At 38.2% G+C, this 18272-nt stretch overlaps 1 protein-coding gene across 1 annotated transcript in view; it reads left to right on the top strand.

Annotated features, from left to right (window-relative positions):
• Taf2 (TATA-box binding protein associated factor 2) overlaps positions 1 to 18272 on the top strand; it is a 90412-nt gene that overhangs the window by 59679 nt on the left and 12461 nt on the right. The window contains exons 16-17 of the mRNA XM_067157592.2: positions 4905 to 5064; positions 15129 to 15320. Coding sequence (XP_067013693.2) covers positions 4905 to 5064; positions 15129 to 15320 — 352 coding nt within the window. The remainder of the gene's footprint in view (positions 1 to 4904; positions 5065 to 15128; positions 15321 to 18272) is intronic.

Genomic DNA, 18272 nt, shown 5'->3' with positions numbered 1-18272 from the left:
ACTTACAAAGGCAGATTATCATAAGGAATAGTATCGTAACTTCTGCAGTAACTTCTCCGGTATTTCATATAGATATACGTTCAAACTATCACGAAGGTAATAATTTACTACATTAAAAAACACGATACGCCTGTAAACTTCCATTTAAAGAGAAGTTAAAGAGATTACACGGTAATAGTTAACAGTCGTATTGTTATTGATTATTGTCGCTCCTCATATTCAAATATTGCATTGTTGGCTACAGTCGTGAACAAAGGGTGTAGTGTAGTCAAGTAACTATAAATAAAAATCAGCTGACCTTGTATTCCATTCATTTGTACTTCTGAGTAGGTAGTTAGTATCCGTAATTTATATTTCGCTCCCTCGATCTTTCAGTATTTATGAGCGGTTAGCTAATAATAATAAAGTTCATATATCCCAGTAATTGCAGTTCAAGTCCCTGGAGTAGTAGTAGTAGTAGTAGTTTTGATAGAAATATTTGAGAAATTATTGTAGACAACCTCGTATTTTTCAGTAGGCCTAATTAAGGACACTTTTTTTTTTCTCCGTCCCGTGGAGTAGGGAAAATAATAGTAATCCACCAGCTGTTATAATCACATAACCACATTTCAGTAGAATTGTAGTGAAGATAAGGTATAATATATTAGATAGTATCTTGCCAGTTATATTCGTGTTTTTCTTCGTGTACGGCAATCCTTTTGATACTTAAGCATTTAACCAAACACAGTGTAGTGTAGTGTAGATACATTGTAGTATAGATACAGTACATTTAGGTAGTGCCGTATCTTGCCTGCTATATTCGTGTGTTATCTTTCGTGTATATCTATTAGACCGTAATACTAATAATAATTTGTCTAAGCATTTAGCTTCGTTGGTAATCTTTGAGTACAGTAGTTCTTGCAAATTTCATTTCTGTTGTGCTTAGTAGTGACATACGGTACGGTACCGGTATCGTAATTAGGATACGTCTGAAAGTAGTTTAAAAATTACTGTAGTGTACTGTACAGTAGTATACGAGTAATATCCTATTAGAATTTAGTGTGCTTATTTTATTATTGTAAAATATTTGTGTAGTACTGGTGTAGTAGAGGTATCCGTAGAAACTCTTACTAAAATATTGGTGAAATTAGGATAGGCTTAATTGCAGTTTGGAATTGTGTAGTTCTTGTGTATTACTTTCGATATTCAGTAATAAACAGCAGCTTTTATCCTGTTAGGGGTTGTAGGATTAAAAAAAATAGAGCACGACTAAGTAGTATTGTAGTGTAGTCGTATATTAATTACCTTATTGTTGTGTACTATCCCAGACAATATATCCCTCCGTTCATTTATTTTTTTGCAAATAAGTTATTTTATCTTTTAATTTAAAAATTTTCCCCCGTAAAGAATGGCTAAGGAGCACTAGTGTACTTATTGTGGGTGTGGTGAGGCATTGAGGGGTATGAGGGAGGAGTTGGAAAGTTTGAGGGAGATAATTAGGATTCTCACAGAAGACAGGAAGGAAGATAGGACTCCCTCAAACAATGTACAGGTTACAGTAGGTGTACAAGAGGGAGGGGAAGGAAAGGGAGGAGTTGTAGAAGACAGGTGGTCTAATGTTCTAAGGGGAAGGAGATTGCAGGCCAAGGGCTCTATTCAGGATCAGAATTCAGGACAGGTGTCTGTGCGAAATCGGTACGAGTCACTCCAGGTAGAACAACAGAGGGAAGATGAGGGACAGGGAACTGTTTCTGAGATGCGTGGAAGCAGGAGGAAGGGAAAAGGTAGGAAAGGGAAATGTAGAGTAGAGGATAGGAAAAGACAGGTGGAACAGGGTCATGGGAAGGAGAAAAGGGAGGAGGAAGTAGCTTCTGCAGCTATCAGGAAAGATAGGGCTGACCAGGAGGGGATCAAATGAGGTGGGTAGGGTTGAGGCTCTGGTCATGGGGGATTCCATCGTTAGACACGTGGGGAAAGTGTGTGGAGGAAAGGGAACCAGGGTAGAGGCAGATGTTGAGGAAAGTAGAAGAGAGGGAGGAGGGGAAGGAGAAGGTGGTAGTGTTTCACATTGGTACCAACAACGTAAGACAAGCTGATATAAGTACCAACATAGTTGGAGATGTGTGGGATCTGGTAAATGCAGCACGGGTGAAGTTTAAGAAAGCGGAGATTGTTATTAGTGGAATACTGTGTAGGAGGGATACTGACTGGAGGGTGATTGGGGATTTAAATGAGACTATGGAGTGGGTATGTGGGAAACTGGGAGTGAAATTTCTAGATCCTAATGGGTGGGTAGGAGATAGGGATCTGCGCTCGGATGGCCTTCATTTAAACCGCAGTGGTACGTATAAGTTAGGAAATTTGTTTGGAAGGGTAATAGGGAGGTACATTCAGGGAAACGGGATGGCCTAGGGAGCGGTGATAAGGGAACAGGGAACTGGAAATCAAGTAGGGATGACATAAAATTGTTAGTGTTGAACTGTAGAAGTATTGTAAAGAAAGGAATAGAATTAAGTCATTTATATTTACCAGATATTGTAATAGGAGTTGAATCATGGCTGAGAAATGATATAATGGATGCAGAAATTTTCTCACGGCACTGGAGTGTGTATCGTAGAGATAGGGTAGGAAAGGTGCGAGGGGGAGTATTCATTCTGGTGAAAGAAGAATTTGTAAGCTACGAAAAAGTTAAAGATGAGACACATGAAATTCTAGGTGTAAGGCTCATTTCTAAAGATAATAGGCAACTTGATATATTTGGAGTGTACAGATCGGGAAAGGGTAGCACTGATGCGGATTCGGAATTATTTGATAGGATAGTCAGCTATGTGGGAAACGACATGGAAAGAAATGTGATTGTAGCGGGAGATCTGAATTTGCCAGATGTAAATTGGGAAGGAAATGCGAACGACAGGAAGCATGACCAACAAATGGCAAATAAGTTAATATGGGAAGGACAGCTGATTCAGAAAGTGATGGAACCAACCAGAGGGAAAAATATTTTGGATGTGGTGCTGATAAAACCAGATGAGCTCTATAGGGAAACTGAAGTAATAGATGGTATTAGTGATCATGAAGCTGTTTTTGTGGTAGTTAAAAATAAATGTGATAGAAAGGAAGGTCTTAAAAGTAGGACTGTTAGGCAGTACCATATGGCTGATAAAGCAGGTATGAGGCAGTTTCTAAAAAGTAACTATGATCGGTGGAAAACGGTAAATAAAAATGTTAACAGACTCTGGGATGGGTTTAAAGAAATTGTTGAGGAATGCGAAAACAGGTTTGTACCTTTAAGGGTGGTAAGGAATGGTAAAGACCCACCTTATTATAACAGAGAAATAAAGAGACTAAGAAGGAGGTGCAGACTGGAAAGAAATAGAGTTAGAAATGGCTGTGGAAGTAAGGAGAAATTGAAGGAACTTACTAGAAAATTGAATCTAGCAAAGAAGGCAGCTAAGGATAACATGATGGCAAGCATTATTGGCAGTCATACAAATTTTAGTGAAAAATGGAAGGGTATGTATAGGTATTTTAAGGCAGAAACAAGTTCCAAGAAGGACATTCCAGGAATAATTAATGAACAAGGGGAGTGTGTATGTGAGGATCTTCAAAAGGCAGAAGTATTCAGTCAGCAGTATGTAAAGATTGTTGGTTACAAGGATAATGTCGAGATAGAGGAAGAGACTAAGGCCAAAGAAGTAATAAAATTTACATATGATAACAATGACATTTACAATAAGATACAAAAGTTGAAAACTAGAAAAGCGGCTGGAATTGATCAGATTTCTGGGGATATACTAAAGACAATGGGTTGGGATATAGTACCATATTTGAAGTACTTATTTGATTATTGTTTGGCCGAAGGAGTTATACCAGATGAATGGAGAGTTGCTATAGTAGCCCCTGTGTATAAAGGAAAGGGTGATAGACATAAAGCTGAAAATTACAGGCCAGTAAGTTTGACATGCATTGTATGTAAGCTTTGGGAAGGCATTCTTTATGATTATATTAGACATGTTTGTGAAATTAATAACTGGTTCGATAGAAGGCAATTCGGTTTAGGTGAAGCTTTGTCTGATCCTGTAATAGTTGAGAGGGGAGTTCCTCAGGGCAGTGTTATCGGACCTTTATGTTTTCTTATATATATAAATGATATGAGTAAAGGAGTGGAATCGGTGGTAAGGCTTTTTGAGGATGATATTATTCTCTATAGAGTGATAAATAAGTTACAAGATTGTGAGCAACTGCAACGTGACCTCGAAAATATTGTGAGATGGACAGCAGATTGCCAGATTGCTACTCTTCAACGTCCGTTTTCTACCGGATATACTCGCAAGACGAAAATTTGTAAGAGACATTTTTTTATTACTGGCATGTGAGGAGTCGCGCTGCGAAGCCCAAGTGCACGAATTACGCTTCACCCTGTATATTGAACTCCCCTTGTATATCACGTACCAAGGACAAAAACATCTTACAGCTGGAAGAAGAAGCAAACATAAACAAGCGTATTATCATTGTTTAAAAAGTTTTTAAAAATTTTAAGGCTGATTTAATGTTTTTTGTCTGCTTTGTTTTTTGTATATTTTTTGTACGTTTTTGGCTGAAGATGTCTCCAGAAAGAGACTAAATGTGTCTTAAGATAGAAGAGTATTTTAAGTGTTAGTTATATGTAAATATAAGATAATAAATCTCTAAATCAAAGTTGGTATCGAATAAGATGGAGCCAGAATAATTTCCTTTCATGATTATTGTACGCCTTGTTTGTTCCTTTGTAAAAGAAGTTTTTTATATTATATTTTAAATACAGTCAGACACAACATGGCCTGAGTCTCACTTTGTAAGACAGGAAACATACAAATACTCCTGAATAGTTTTTTGTCCTGGATAAATGCTGATAGTGTAACAGGATTGTTATTATAATTCCACAGCTGCCAGCTGTCTCACGACTCCAAGTTGCGGTGCGACATCGTTGACCTCTACTACACTCTGTACGGTCTGCGACGACCTCTGTGTATTCCCATCCCCGAGTTGCAGGCCATTCTCATGATGAAGCCAGAGCGCCACCTTAGTCCAGCCCCAGAGAGAGAGGTAAGTACCACTACCTATACGAGGTGCAACCCAGAATATGAGTAACTGTTTTGTAGACAGCAGGAATATTTTTTTCATGGATCGTCGTATTGTAGAGGCGTGAAACAGGCAAATTTTAAATCGGTTCTCTTCAATATTATGATGCCAATTTTAATTTAATGGTTATTAAACTCACAAAAATAAAGAATAATTGTGCAGCTTGATGCAAGTGTAATGGACTAGTATAACTTGGAAGCAATTCTCTAACCCATGGGTAATTAATGAAATTATCGAGCTTGAATATTATTATTATTATTATTATTATTATTATTATTATATGGACTTTATTTGGTATAAATCGTGGTCGTAACAAAATATGTGAGGTTATGTCACGACATGTCTGCTGTATGTATATTAATATGAGTTTATTTAATGTTGTTGTTGTTTGAGTCATCAGTCCATAGACTGGTTTGATGCAGCTCTCCATGCCACCCTATCCTGTGCTAACCTTTTCATTTCTACGTAACTATTGCATCCTACATCTGCTCTAATCTGTTTGTCATATTCATACCTTGGTCTACCCCTACCGTTCTTGCCACCTACACTTCCTTCAAAAACCAACTGAACAAGTCCTGGATGTCTTAAGATGTGTCCTATCATTCTATCTCTTCTTCTCGTCAAATTTAGCCAAATCGATCTCCTCTCACCAATTCGATTCAGTATCTCTTCATTCGTGATTCGATCTATCCATCTCACCTTCAGCATTCTTCTATAACACCACATTTCAAAAGCTTCTATTCTCTTTCTTTCTGAGCTAGTTATCGTCCATGTTTCACTTCCATACAATGCCATGCTCCACACAAAAGTCTTCAAAAACATTTTTCTAATTCCGATATCAATGTTTGAAGTGAGCAAATTTCTTTTCTTAAGAAAGCTCTTCCTTGCTTGTGCTAGTCTGCATTTTATGTCCTCCTTACTTCTGCCATCGTTAATTATTTTACTACCCAAGTAACAATATTCATCTACTTCCTTTAAGACTTCGTTTCCTAATCTAATATTTCCTATATCACCTGCCTTCGTTCGACTGCACTCCATTACTTTTGTTTTGGACTTATTTATTTTCATCTTGTACTCCTTACCTAAGACTTCATCCATACCATTCAGCAACTTCTCGAGATCTTCTGCAGTCTCAGATAAAATAACAATATCATCGGCAAATCTCAAGGTTTTGATTTCCTCTCCTTGGACTGTGATTCCCTTTCCAAATTTCTCTTTGATTTCCTTTACTGCCTGTTCTATGTAAACATTGAAAAGGAGAGGGGACAAACTGCAGCCTTGCCTCACTCCTTTCTGGATTGCTGCTTCTTTTTCAAAGCCCTCGATTCTTATCACTGCAGACTGATTTTTATACAGGTTGTAGATAATTCTTCGTTCTCGGTATCTGATCCCTATCATCTTCAGAATCATAAATAGCCTGGTCCAATCAACATTATCGAATGCCTTTTCTAGATCTACGAATGCCATGTACGTGGGCTTGTCCTTCTTGATTCGATCCTCTAAGATCAGACGTAAAGTCAGGATTGCTTCACGTGTTCCTACATTTCTTCTGAAGCCAAACTGATCTTCCATTCTTCTGTAAATAATACGTGTTAAAATTTTGCAGGCATGAGATACTAAACTAATAGTGCGGTAGTTTTCACACCTGTCAGCACCGGCTTTCTTGGGAATAGGTATAACAACATTCTGCCGAAAATCGGATGGGACTTCTCCTGTCTCATACATCTTGCACACTAAATGAAATAACCTTACCATGCTGGTTTCTCCTAAGGCAGTCAGTAATTCAGAGGGAATATCATCAATTCCAGGTGCCTTGTTCCTATTTAGGTCACTCACAGCTCTGTCAAACTCTGACCTCAAAATTGGGTCTCCCATTTCATCAGCATCAACAGCCTCTTCATGTTCCAGAACGAAATTATCTACATCGTTACCTTGATACAACTGTTGGATATGCTCCTGCCATCGTTCTGCTTTGTCTTCTTTCCCTAGAAGTGGCTTTCCATCTGAGCTCTTAATATTCATGCACCTAGATTTCCTTTCTCCAAAGGTTTCCTTGATTTTCCTGTATGCAGCATCTACCTTTCCCAGGACCATACAGCCTTCGACATCCTTGCACTTCTCCTTCAGCCATTCTTCCTTAGCTACCTTGCACTTTCTATCCACTTGATTCTTTAATCGCCTGTATTCTTTTCTGCCCTCTTCATTTCTAGCATTCTTGTATTTTCGTCGTTCATCAATCAGGTCTAGTATCTCCTGAGTTATCCACTGATTCTTAGTTGATCTTTTCTTCCTTCCTAACATTTCTTCAGCAGCCCTACTGACTTCATTTTTCATGACTCTCCACTCTTCCTCTACTGTGTTTCTTTCGGCCTTTTCATTTAGTCCTTGTGCAACATGTTCCTTGAAACGATCCATCACACTCTTTTCTTTCAACTTGTCTAGATCCCATCTTTTTGCATTCTTTCCTTTCTTCAATTTCTTCAATTTCAGATGGCATTTCATGACCAACAAGTTGTGGTCAGAGTCCACGTCTGCTCCTGGGAAAGTTTTGCAATCCAACACCTGGTTTCTGAATCTCTGCCTAATCATAATGAAGTCTATTTGATACCTTCCAGTGTCTCCAGGTCTCGTCCACGTATACAGCCGTCGTTTGTGGTGTTTGAACCAAGTATTGGCGAGGACTAAATTATGGTCAGTGCAGAATTCAACCAGCCGACTTCCTCTTTCGTTCCTTTGTCCCAATCCAAATTCTCCTACTGTGCTACCTTCTCTTCCTTGGCCTACCACTGCGTTCCAGTCTCCCATCACAATTAGATTCTCGTCACCTTTGACATATTGTATTAAATCTTCTATCTCCTCATATATTCTTTCAATTTCTTCATCATCCGCTGAACTAGTAGGCATATAGACCTGCACTATTGTGGTGGGCATTGGTTTGGTGTCTATCTTGGCGACAATAATTCTTTCACTATGCTGGTCATAGTAGCTTATCCGCTGCCCTATTTTCTTATTCATTATTAAACCAACTCCTGCATTACCCCTGTTTGATTTCGTGTTGATAATTCGGTAGTCGCCTGACCAAAAATCCTGTTCTTCCTGCCAACGTACTTCACTTATACCAACTACATCTAACTTTAGCCTATCCATCTCCCTTTTCAGATTCTCTAACCTACCACAACGATTCAAACTCCTAACATTCCACGCTCCGACTCGCAGAATGTCAGTATCCATCTTCCTGATGATCGCCCCCTCTCGTGTAGTCCCCACCCGGAGATCCGAATGGGGGACTAGTTTACCTCCGGAATATTTTACCCGGGAGGAAGCCATCATCAGTACATCTTTCATACAGAGAGAGCTGCATGTCCTCGGGAGGTGGTTACGGCTGTAGTTTCCCGTTGCTTTCAGCCGTGTAGCAGTATCAACACAGCTAAGCCATGTTGAGTATTATTACAAGGCCGTATCAGTCAATCATCTAGACTGCCGCCCTTGCAACAACCGAAAGGCTGCTACCCCCCTTTCGATGAACCATTCGTTAGTCTGGTCTCTCAACAGATACCCATCCGATATGGTTGCACCTGCGGCTCGGCTATCTGCATCATTGGGACACGCAAGCCTCCCCACCGTGGCAAGGTCACATGGTTCGCAGAGGAGGTTATTTAATGTAAGGACACGTAATTAATAGTATATAGTTTATTATTACCTGTAAATATGATGTATAAATCCAGCATAATGTTGTACAACACACGGTAATAGTCCAGAACAAAGCATCTTGTCACTAGAATTGTATAGAAAATTCCTTTCATTGTAAATAGGCTATCGGAGAGACTAGAAATTAGAAGAAAACATGTTGTGTCATATTCTTCTAGAAGCCTGGCCAGGCAGTGTATATAAAGAGGCAGTCTTGGGAGTTGGAGTTGAGTTGTTTAGCGAGATTTGTAGTGGAAGTCGTTAGCCAAGTGTGTGAACCCATGTTGTGATTCTGTTGTGTTGGTAATCGGTTGACATGCTAATGGAGCCGTCTTCTTCTTCTTCTTCTTCTTCTTCTTCTTCTTCTTCTTCTTTTTCTTCTTCTCCTTCATAGCAGTGTTTTGTCCAAGACGGCAGTTTAATTAGTGTGTGTGTGTATAATTTGTAAATAAATCAGTGTGCACAATTGACAGCAGCTCCTGTGTGTGTCTTTGTGGTTACAAGCTGCAAGAATGTTCGCATAAGTAAAGCCAATGTTTGGTGTGATGACGAAAATAGTTTAAAGTGCGTACTGTACAAGAAAGGCATTCATATAATTTCACAAAGCACTTTTTAAGCCTGATTTGTTTTTTATTTTTAAGGAAAAAGTGGGGGTCGTCTTGCATTCAGGGTCCTCTTGGATTAGAAGAAATACATTAAATTGTAACAAAAATAAAAATTTAGTGCTAAAATACCGTATTTACGCGAATAATACCCGCACATTTTTTTCAAAATCAGCCTTCCTAAATGTAGGGTGCGGGATTATTCGGTGGCGGGTATTATTCGCGTAAATACGGGCGTAAATACCCATATTTACGCGAATAATACCCGCACATTTAAAAAAAAAATTGAGGCAGGAAATTGGGATGCGGTTTTATGTGTCAAAGCTGGCATTTCTTTTTTTTTTCAAAGTAAGCTTACCTAAAGTTAGGGTGTGGTGATTATTAGGTGGCGGGGATTATTCGTGTAAATACGGTATATTCTTCCTAATGACGGTTTTGTCAGGATATAATTCCTTAAATATTGCTGCGTCCATTCTTGAAATTAATGTTGGACCAAACACAGTTAAAAGTTAATGTAATGTAGCATCAATATGATATCGAAGAAAATCAGAAGATTATGAATGCAGTAGCTGATGTACCCGTGCTTCGCTATGGAGGTAGTGTACACGTTGTGTGCAAGATTTCATTAAATTGCATAGCTTACGTTACTTTAGAAACACGATGAGGAAGTCGCCAAACGTCTTTTCTCATATGAAGACTGGGTTTGGGAATTTCCATTGTAATGGTAGACCCGCTTGCCTACCATCAGTCACAATCAGGTTGGGGAGTTTTCATAATAATGGCAGACACTCACTCTCCATCTGCCTTTTTACATCCTCAGAAAGACTGTCTTAGAAGTTTTCCCAACTGAAATGAATATAGGTCATTACAATGACTTCAGTAGGAATGCCGCAATTAAAAGCAATGCTTTCATATGAAATGCTCGATCAAATGAAAGAGCACACATTTTCTCACTTTTAACAAACAGTACTAAGCTGCCGATCTGACAGTCCACACTTCCAGAGCTGGAATGACCAAGCCGCCGACAGCTGTGATCCGTGAACACTCTTCGTCTTCTTTCTGCGGGTGTTAAAAATTAAATATTTGAAAAGGAGGTTCAACCTATTCAATACTTAAAAGAAAGAAATGCAGTAATCACATTCCTATTTAAATGGGACCGGTTTCGACCTTAGTCCAGGTCATCATCAGCCGTAAAAACATGTACAATGTTTATGAATATTGGAGGTCAGTTTCACACTCTGATAGGCACAAAGACACGACACCACATTCTGTCATGCACAAAGTCACAACACTATCAACTAATATACGAAGATCAAAAATAATTTGAAGTCGCAGACGAATAGATTTGTGGTAGAAAGCCGCCATCTCCTGGTGATCAGCGCGGCACATTCAAGGTCATGCGCAGCGGTCGGACGCCAAAGTAGAGTGGAGAATGTTTTGAAGGTCCAGAATTTGTCACGGTTGCGGGAAGTTAAGTACGTATATAAAAATATACGACGCAAATCAGAATAATTGAATAAGTACTTGTACTCCTGCTAAGTTCTTGGAAAACAGTTGACTTGAAAAAACAATTGTAGAGAGAAGAAAAAAATGTAGTAAAAAGCGCAATATCGGAAAACAAATGAAAACTTATATGCACAGTGCGTTATTTTTTAAATGAAAAATTTTTAGGTTATGATTGAAGTAGTCGAAGTTGGCGCAAGACAAGAGTTAAAATTTGAAAGAGGAAAACCGAAATGAAGGTCGTGGTTTTTTTTTTTTAATTTTATTTTTTTTAAATAGAGAAGGAAGAATAAATTAAACGAGGAAGAGTGATAGTGAAATAAGAGAAAGAATAAAAGAAATTGAAGTTAGATGGTAATGAGGAGCCGGGCTGAGTGGCTCAGACGGTTAAGGCGCTGGCCTTCTGACCCCAACTTGGCAGGTTCGATCCTGGCTCAGTCCGGTGGTATTTGAAGGTGCTCAAATACGTCAGCCTCGTGTCGGTAGATTTACTGGCACGTAAAAGAACTCCTGCGGGACTAAATTCCGGCACCTCGGCGTCTCCGAAGACCGAAAAAGTAGTTAGTGGGACGTAAAGCAAATAGCATTATTATTATTATGTAATGAGGAAGGATAAGATAGGGAAATGAAGGAGGGGTAGGTTAGGGTGGGTTAGGAGGGTGGGTTATTGGAGGTAGAAAATGTGGGTGGGAACTATGTAAGGCATGGAAAATAGAATTGGGGTTTTGGAATTTGGAATTTTTGAGAAGAAGAATTAGGAAGTCAAAAAGGATATTGGGTTTTTCAGAAATGTCGTTTAAATTGAAATTAGGGTTGAAGTACTGGTCAAGGTGGATAAAGCAATTTTCAGTAATGTTTAAGAGGGGGCCTTTGTTAATGATTTTAAGTATATTTATGTCATTGTCAATACTGGTGAAACTATGTTTGGAGTCTTGTATGTGCTGTCCTATGGCAGAGAATCTGTTGTATTTAATGGCGTTGACATGTTCAGAGTACCTGATATTGAAGTTGCGGCCAGTTTGTCCGACGTAGGAGGAATTGCAGTTGTTGCATTTAAATCTGTATACACCAGATTTAGAAAAAGCATTAGACTTATTTAGAGATTTAGAGTTGTGTAAGATATCAAGACTTCTATTGTTAGTTCTAAAAGAAATTTTCATATTATGTTTTTAAAAAATATTAGTTATTTTATAAGCATCCTGAGTGAAAGTGAAGGTGGAAAAAGCAGTTGGTTTAATTGTGTCTTTAGATAAAGTGGTTTTTGGACGGTGTTTGAATTTGTTGATGATGCGGTTAATGAAGGAGTTGTTAAAGCCATTAAATTTAGCAATGTTGCGGATGGTGTTTAATTCATTATTTAAATCTTTTTTGGACATAGGGGTGTTGAAAGCATGAAAAATTAAGCTGTTATAAGTAGCACGTTTATGAGCTTGGGGGTGCGAAGAATCTTGTCTTATTGTAGTTGCTGTTTGGGTTGGTTTTCTGAAAATTTTGTAAGATAAGAAGAAGGATGTCTAGTAATAGTTAGGTCTAGAAAATTAAGAGTTTGGTTGTGTTCTGATTCGAGGGTGAATTTAATGTTAGAGTCTAAGTTGTTGAGATGAAGAAGTGTAGAGGCTGCGTTGGTTGATTCCTCATTTAATATTACTAATGTGTCATCGACATATCTCGCCCAAAAGAGGATGTTGGAGAAATTATTATTATTATTAATTCTTGTGTTTTCTAAAAAGTCGAGGTAAATTTCAGCAAGAATGCCAGAAGCAGGTGAGCCCATAGCCAAGCCATCTTGTTGATAAATGGTGTTGTCAAAGGTAAAATAATTATTGTTGAGAACTAATTTTAAAATAGACATGAAGTCTTGAATTTCAAGTTTACTTAGGTTACTGAATTTGTTTAGGTTGTTGTTTGTAATGGGGAATAATTTTGGAATTGGAATACTAGGGTACATGTTGACAATGTCAAAAGAATGGAGAGAAAAATTTGGTTGGATTTCAAAATTCTTTAATTTGTTGATTAGATCAGAAGTGTTTTTGATAGATTTGTTGGATAAAAATCGGATAGTGGAGAGTCCCAGGCTAAAAACTATGCCCTTTTACTAATCTGTATCCTAGGAGTATCCAATGAGTTGGAAAATCTCAGTTCACTACTTTCTTCTTCTGTTCTGTGTAGGATCTATCTTTTCTCACTTAGTTTTACCCCAGTCTCCTGGAAATGACAAACTTTTTGATGAGTTGTCTAAATCGATTTCTGTCCACGATATAATCTACCATAACCCCATTTTAGTCATCACTTAGTGTTTCCCCAGTCTCTTGGAAATGACAAACTTTTTGATGAGTTGTCTAAATCAATTTCTGTCCACGATATAATCTATCATAACCCCATTTTAGTCAAGTCCAACTTCACTTCTCGAAACCATTTCGCCTCTGTCTTTCTCTTCCTGAAGAATTCAAAGGTTCTCTTCGTCAGTCTGATATTTTCCATCTTCGACAAGTGTCCATAGAACTGTAACCTTCTCTTTCTTATCAGTTCAACCACTCCTTCTGTTTGTTGATACAATTCTTTGTTAGATTTGTGTCTCCTCTCCCCAATTTTTACATTTTGGCCCAGAATTTTTCTTCGCATTTTCCTTTCTCTCTTCCAGACATCTTCACGTCCACCTTTTCCAATCATATCCATTGTTTTCCGTATATACAGGCACTCAGGTTTAACCCCTTAAGATAGAATCTTTTTGCTGTCTGTGTTCCTCGTCAGTTAAAATGCCATTTCTATTTTTCTTGCCTGCTCCTTGTAATGTTCCTCCCAAATACGTAACCCTTTGCCATCCTCGAATATTTTCATAGATGTATTATGAAACATTTATTTACATACAGTATATACAACAACTTTGTACAGGTTCAAAATGCAAAAATATTGTACACAAAGACATAAGAAGACACAGATAGGTTTTTTTTCCCACATTTTCATCAGAATTTCTGAAGGGTGTGATACTTTTCGAAGTACAGTCCTGGGTGAAGTCCTGATTGCTTCTCACAGGATTTGCAGGAGTGAACCGTTTCTCGCCTCCCCAACGCAACTTTCCTATTGCTGCAAACGTTGCGGTCCTACTACTGTGACTTCCTTCCATGAACACCATATAGACCGCTTCTGATGTGGAGTGTTTCTCTGAATGTTTAGTTTCGTATATTCCTTAGTCTCATTTGTAATGGAGATTAGTAGCTGGTACGTAAAAAATAATTGCCAGTACTGTATTTCTGTAACAGGCCTATTGCCATGGCTTACAAATCCAGTTACTGACCTGACCTAAAAGGGAATTTAGGCAGGCCTACATCGCTTGTAGTCTACGATCTCCAAGCAGTATTAGAATTTTGTACATGCCGATGTGGTCCGGGTCACGGTAACACATTATCACCTCCCCCAACATTACACGCATTGCTGTCATTATTATTACCATCACTCAGATCATTTTCATCACTTTCATGGTCACTATCCGTAAATTCAGTCAAAATTGTCACCAATATTTCATCCTCTGGCAAGCCAGATGCCGTCATTTTCCCGCGATCGCTTTCCATTGAGCATATACATCACCAAGGAAACAGAGTAATATTGTCTTTGCATTCTAAAAGAAGTTTTCTGCAATTCGTTCTCACAGTGCCCAGAAGATCATTGCACTCATTGAATAATAAATAGAAGTTGTAATGTACTCCACAGAGTAGTTAAGCGACGCAAAACCGTGTGTCGACCAGAGCTCAACATAAGATTGTTAGCTCTGAACAGCATTTGTCGATCTGTTGTTGAAATGCGAGCGGAAAGAGTTAAAGCTCTTAATTCTCCTTATTTTTTGGTCTCCTAACTTCATCAACTGGGGGGCCACTTTATTATTGATTGTGAACGCAGTCTTCTCAAAAGAAATTTGAAGCCCATTCTTCTTTGTTATCATCTGAAGTTCTTCAGTCCTTTTCTTAGCTGTTGCTGTATCATTTGTGAGTATCACTGTATCATCAGCGAATGCCAAACAGTCTATATTTATACTCTCCTTACCTCTCCCAATCTTGAAAGTCTCTTTGTTAGTAATTCCCTTCGGCCATTCCCTGACAACATTTCCGGAACACAATTCCGTCTCCTAGATCTTGTGTATATTTATTTTTGAAAAAATAATCTTTACAAATGGGGCAGTTGAGTGCTCTAAAACTTGTATATGAATAGTTGCTGTCTGTCCATTTTATCTCTTATGTACAGATGAAACCCATCCTTCCACTCGTACCCTTCGTACCGGCGAGTGATCCAGACGAACCCATAGTCACTGGGGTGAAGAGGAAAGCAAGTTCTCCCCTACGAGAAACTGCAGAAGTGCTGACCGACGACAACCATCTGGGGCTGGTCACCGTCGAGATAGTAGCAGGAGACGAGGGAAATAAAGTTCGAGTCAAGGTAAATGTTGTGACTTTTTACTTTTTTGTATCCAGACATAATTTTTTTAAGGCGACTTGTTCATGAACATCATAGAAAATGCTACAATATTTTCCTATTTTCATGGTACTCATAATACTGAAGTTTAGAATGCACAAGGTTATAATTATTATGTTAATTTCACTATGCCTTTAGAAGTATTTTAAACCCATAAATGTTGTGTTTTCCCAAAAATTACTTTTGTTATAAATATTTTAATGAGTTTTTGTAACATTCAGTAAATTTTGTCACTTCATGGGTTGATACATGTATCTAATAAACTATTAAAGATAGAGAACTGAAATGTTCTACAGAACTTTCAGGCAGACATTACATTAATGTATACCATTTTCAGGGTTCTAGGTCAAGTAATTCCCATATTTAATTCGGACCAACAACTGAAAATGTTCAATATGATTTATTTTTAAATATAAAAATTCATACTATAGAATTCTCACACACTAGAAATGCAATAATGGTCTACTTTGAAGATCAGATTCTGGTGAACATGTATGATAAAATTCATTCCAGTTAAGTTGCTAGTTTTTGAGATACATGTCCCAACCCATGATGTGACAAAATGTATTGAATGTTATAAAAACTCATTAAAAATTTATATCAAAAGTAATTTATAGGAAAGCACTCTTTATGAGTATAAAATACTTCTAAAGGTAAAGTGAAAATATCATAATAATTATAATCTTGTGCATTCTAAACATCAGTAGCACTAGTACCGTGTATGCAACCACATATTTGAGCATTTTCTATCATGTTCACGTGCAAGTCCCATTAAGAGTCTTTCAGCCCATTGTCAGCCTGCTTCAACTGCTGGGTCGTTTCCCATCCACAAATCTTCAGCGGTACACTGGAATGGACAGGATGTGGTTCATATCTTGAACTTGGCCACATTCACGTAGGATGTCGTCTTTGTCCTTAAAACCCCATCTTGCCAGGTTGGTCGTTCTGTCCGAGGAGAAATAAACAAGAACAACGAGAATATTCTCAGAAGAGGTACGAGCTAGGGCGAGAGAAAAAAACCTCAAGAAATTGACGGGAGTTGTGTAATTGTAGAGCATAACTGAATGAAATGAGTACCAAAAAAAATATAAGAATGTTATTGGTTTTTATGCCTCATTAACTACTTTTTCATGGTTTTTGGAAACGCCAAAGTGCCGGAATGTAGTCCTGCAGGAATTAATGTACGTGCCAGTAAATCTACCGACACGAGGCTGACATATTTTGAGCACCTTCAAATCCTGCCAGACTGAGCTAGCATCAAACCTGCCAAGTTGGAGTCAAAAGGCTACCGCCTCAACCGTCTGAGCCACTCAGCCCAGCAGTACCAAAAAAGAACAATAGTAATGAATGTAGTATATTGCTGGAAAACAGTCATGTTTCATTGGCTAGAGTGAAGAAGGGGCTGGTTTAAGTTCACCACTTTGGTTTCTGCAATGCAGTACTTTCTGAAACTGTGAATTTCATCAAGTCAGTTTTTTGTTGTCCTTTACTATCTTGTGTTAAAATTTCACACGTAATAATGAGTTTGAAAAATGTGTTGCAATTAACACTTGCGTTAATCGTGTCAATGTCTAGCCTCTTTCTTTTGTTGCTCAGAAACAAATTCATGAGTGAGCATTAGTCCAGAGGAAACAAAGAGCAAATTGAGCGGCTCGGGAGTAGATAATGGTAAGCGACATGGGACGTTTAATAGCAACCACAAGTGAATCACAATGTTGACACGTTTGTGCAGTGTTCTCCCTAGAAATTTTCGTCAGCTGGGTGGCAGGAATAAATAGCTGGCTGGGGAATACTATGTAAAAAAATTAATATGATAAAATTTCAATTTATTCCCCTCAGGACATTAACAGTACCAGATAACTATACATTAACTACAAATTTGAACTACTTTAGTGTTATTATGACGAACAAGACATAACAGAGTATTTTGAACTTTAGTTTTCTACTGCTCGTTCATAATCATGTAACACCAGGCCTTACTACTCGGTTGCTATGGAGTGCCATACGGGTTTGCGACGTCATCCAAAATTGAGTGCTCGCATGCGATTCCACGCTAATCCTGGCACCACTCGCGCACACTACGTAATGTTCAAGCTAAACATTTAAACTCCAATGTAATTGATGCAGTTATGCTAACAATAATGAAGATTTGTCGTTTAAATAGTTTTACAATATCTATGTTTTTAATTTGGAAAACCGAATAACTCAAATGTGTATTAATATTAAGTACAGTAACTAGTGCATATCTAGGTTAAAACCGGCAGGGCAGTATGCCCATTAAAATAATCCTAGGGAGAACACCGTTGTGGTTGCTATAAAACATGCCATGTCCCTTCCCATTATTTATTCCACAGCCCCTCCATTCATCTACAGTCAAAAAGGCAGCCACACGCACGTTGTTTTCAACAAGCGTTTTAAAAGTTTGTACCTCGACTGTCATATCCTGACAGCAGAAAATTTTGATGTATAGTTATACGTACAACAGACATGTACATGGTAACGTTTCTAATATCCCATTGCAGGAACCAAAGACCGGTATTCATTTTCAATTTTGATCAAATCCAAGAGATTCACATGTCTTGAAAAGCTCATTCAGGACATAGCATTGCTTTTCAATCTCTCTTTGCTTGATATCTGAGCTCGCTATAAATGGGGCATAACCAAGGTGTTCATCAACAAATCGTCAGCATAGCAACGACATACATGTATTCTGATGAAGCTGACAGCCAACATATTGGCAGTCTGTGACACAGAACCTGCAGGCAACACTCACAACTTGTACTAGCCTATGACAATAATACTCCTGATCTTGTTATTCACTGTGTGTATGAAAGTGATGTAATGTTTCAAGTTTATTCCCCTTCTCTTCTCTTCTCTGGGACTGCAAAATACCACAGAAAGCGAAAACAATCATGT

Source organism: Anabrus simplex, chromosome 13 (assembly GCF_040414725.1).
Source record: "Anabrus simplex isolate iqAnaSimp1 chromosome 13, ASM4041472v1, whole genome shotgun sequence".
NCBI classification, from domain to species: Eukaryota; Metazoa; Arthropoda; class Insecta; order Orthoptera; family Tettigoniidae; genus Anabrus; species Anabrus simplex.
Note: the sequence above shows the minus strand (reverse complement) of the source record. Positions and strands in the feature narration are given on the sequence as shown.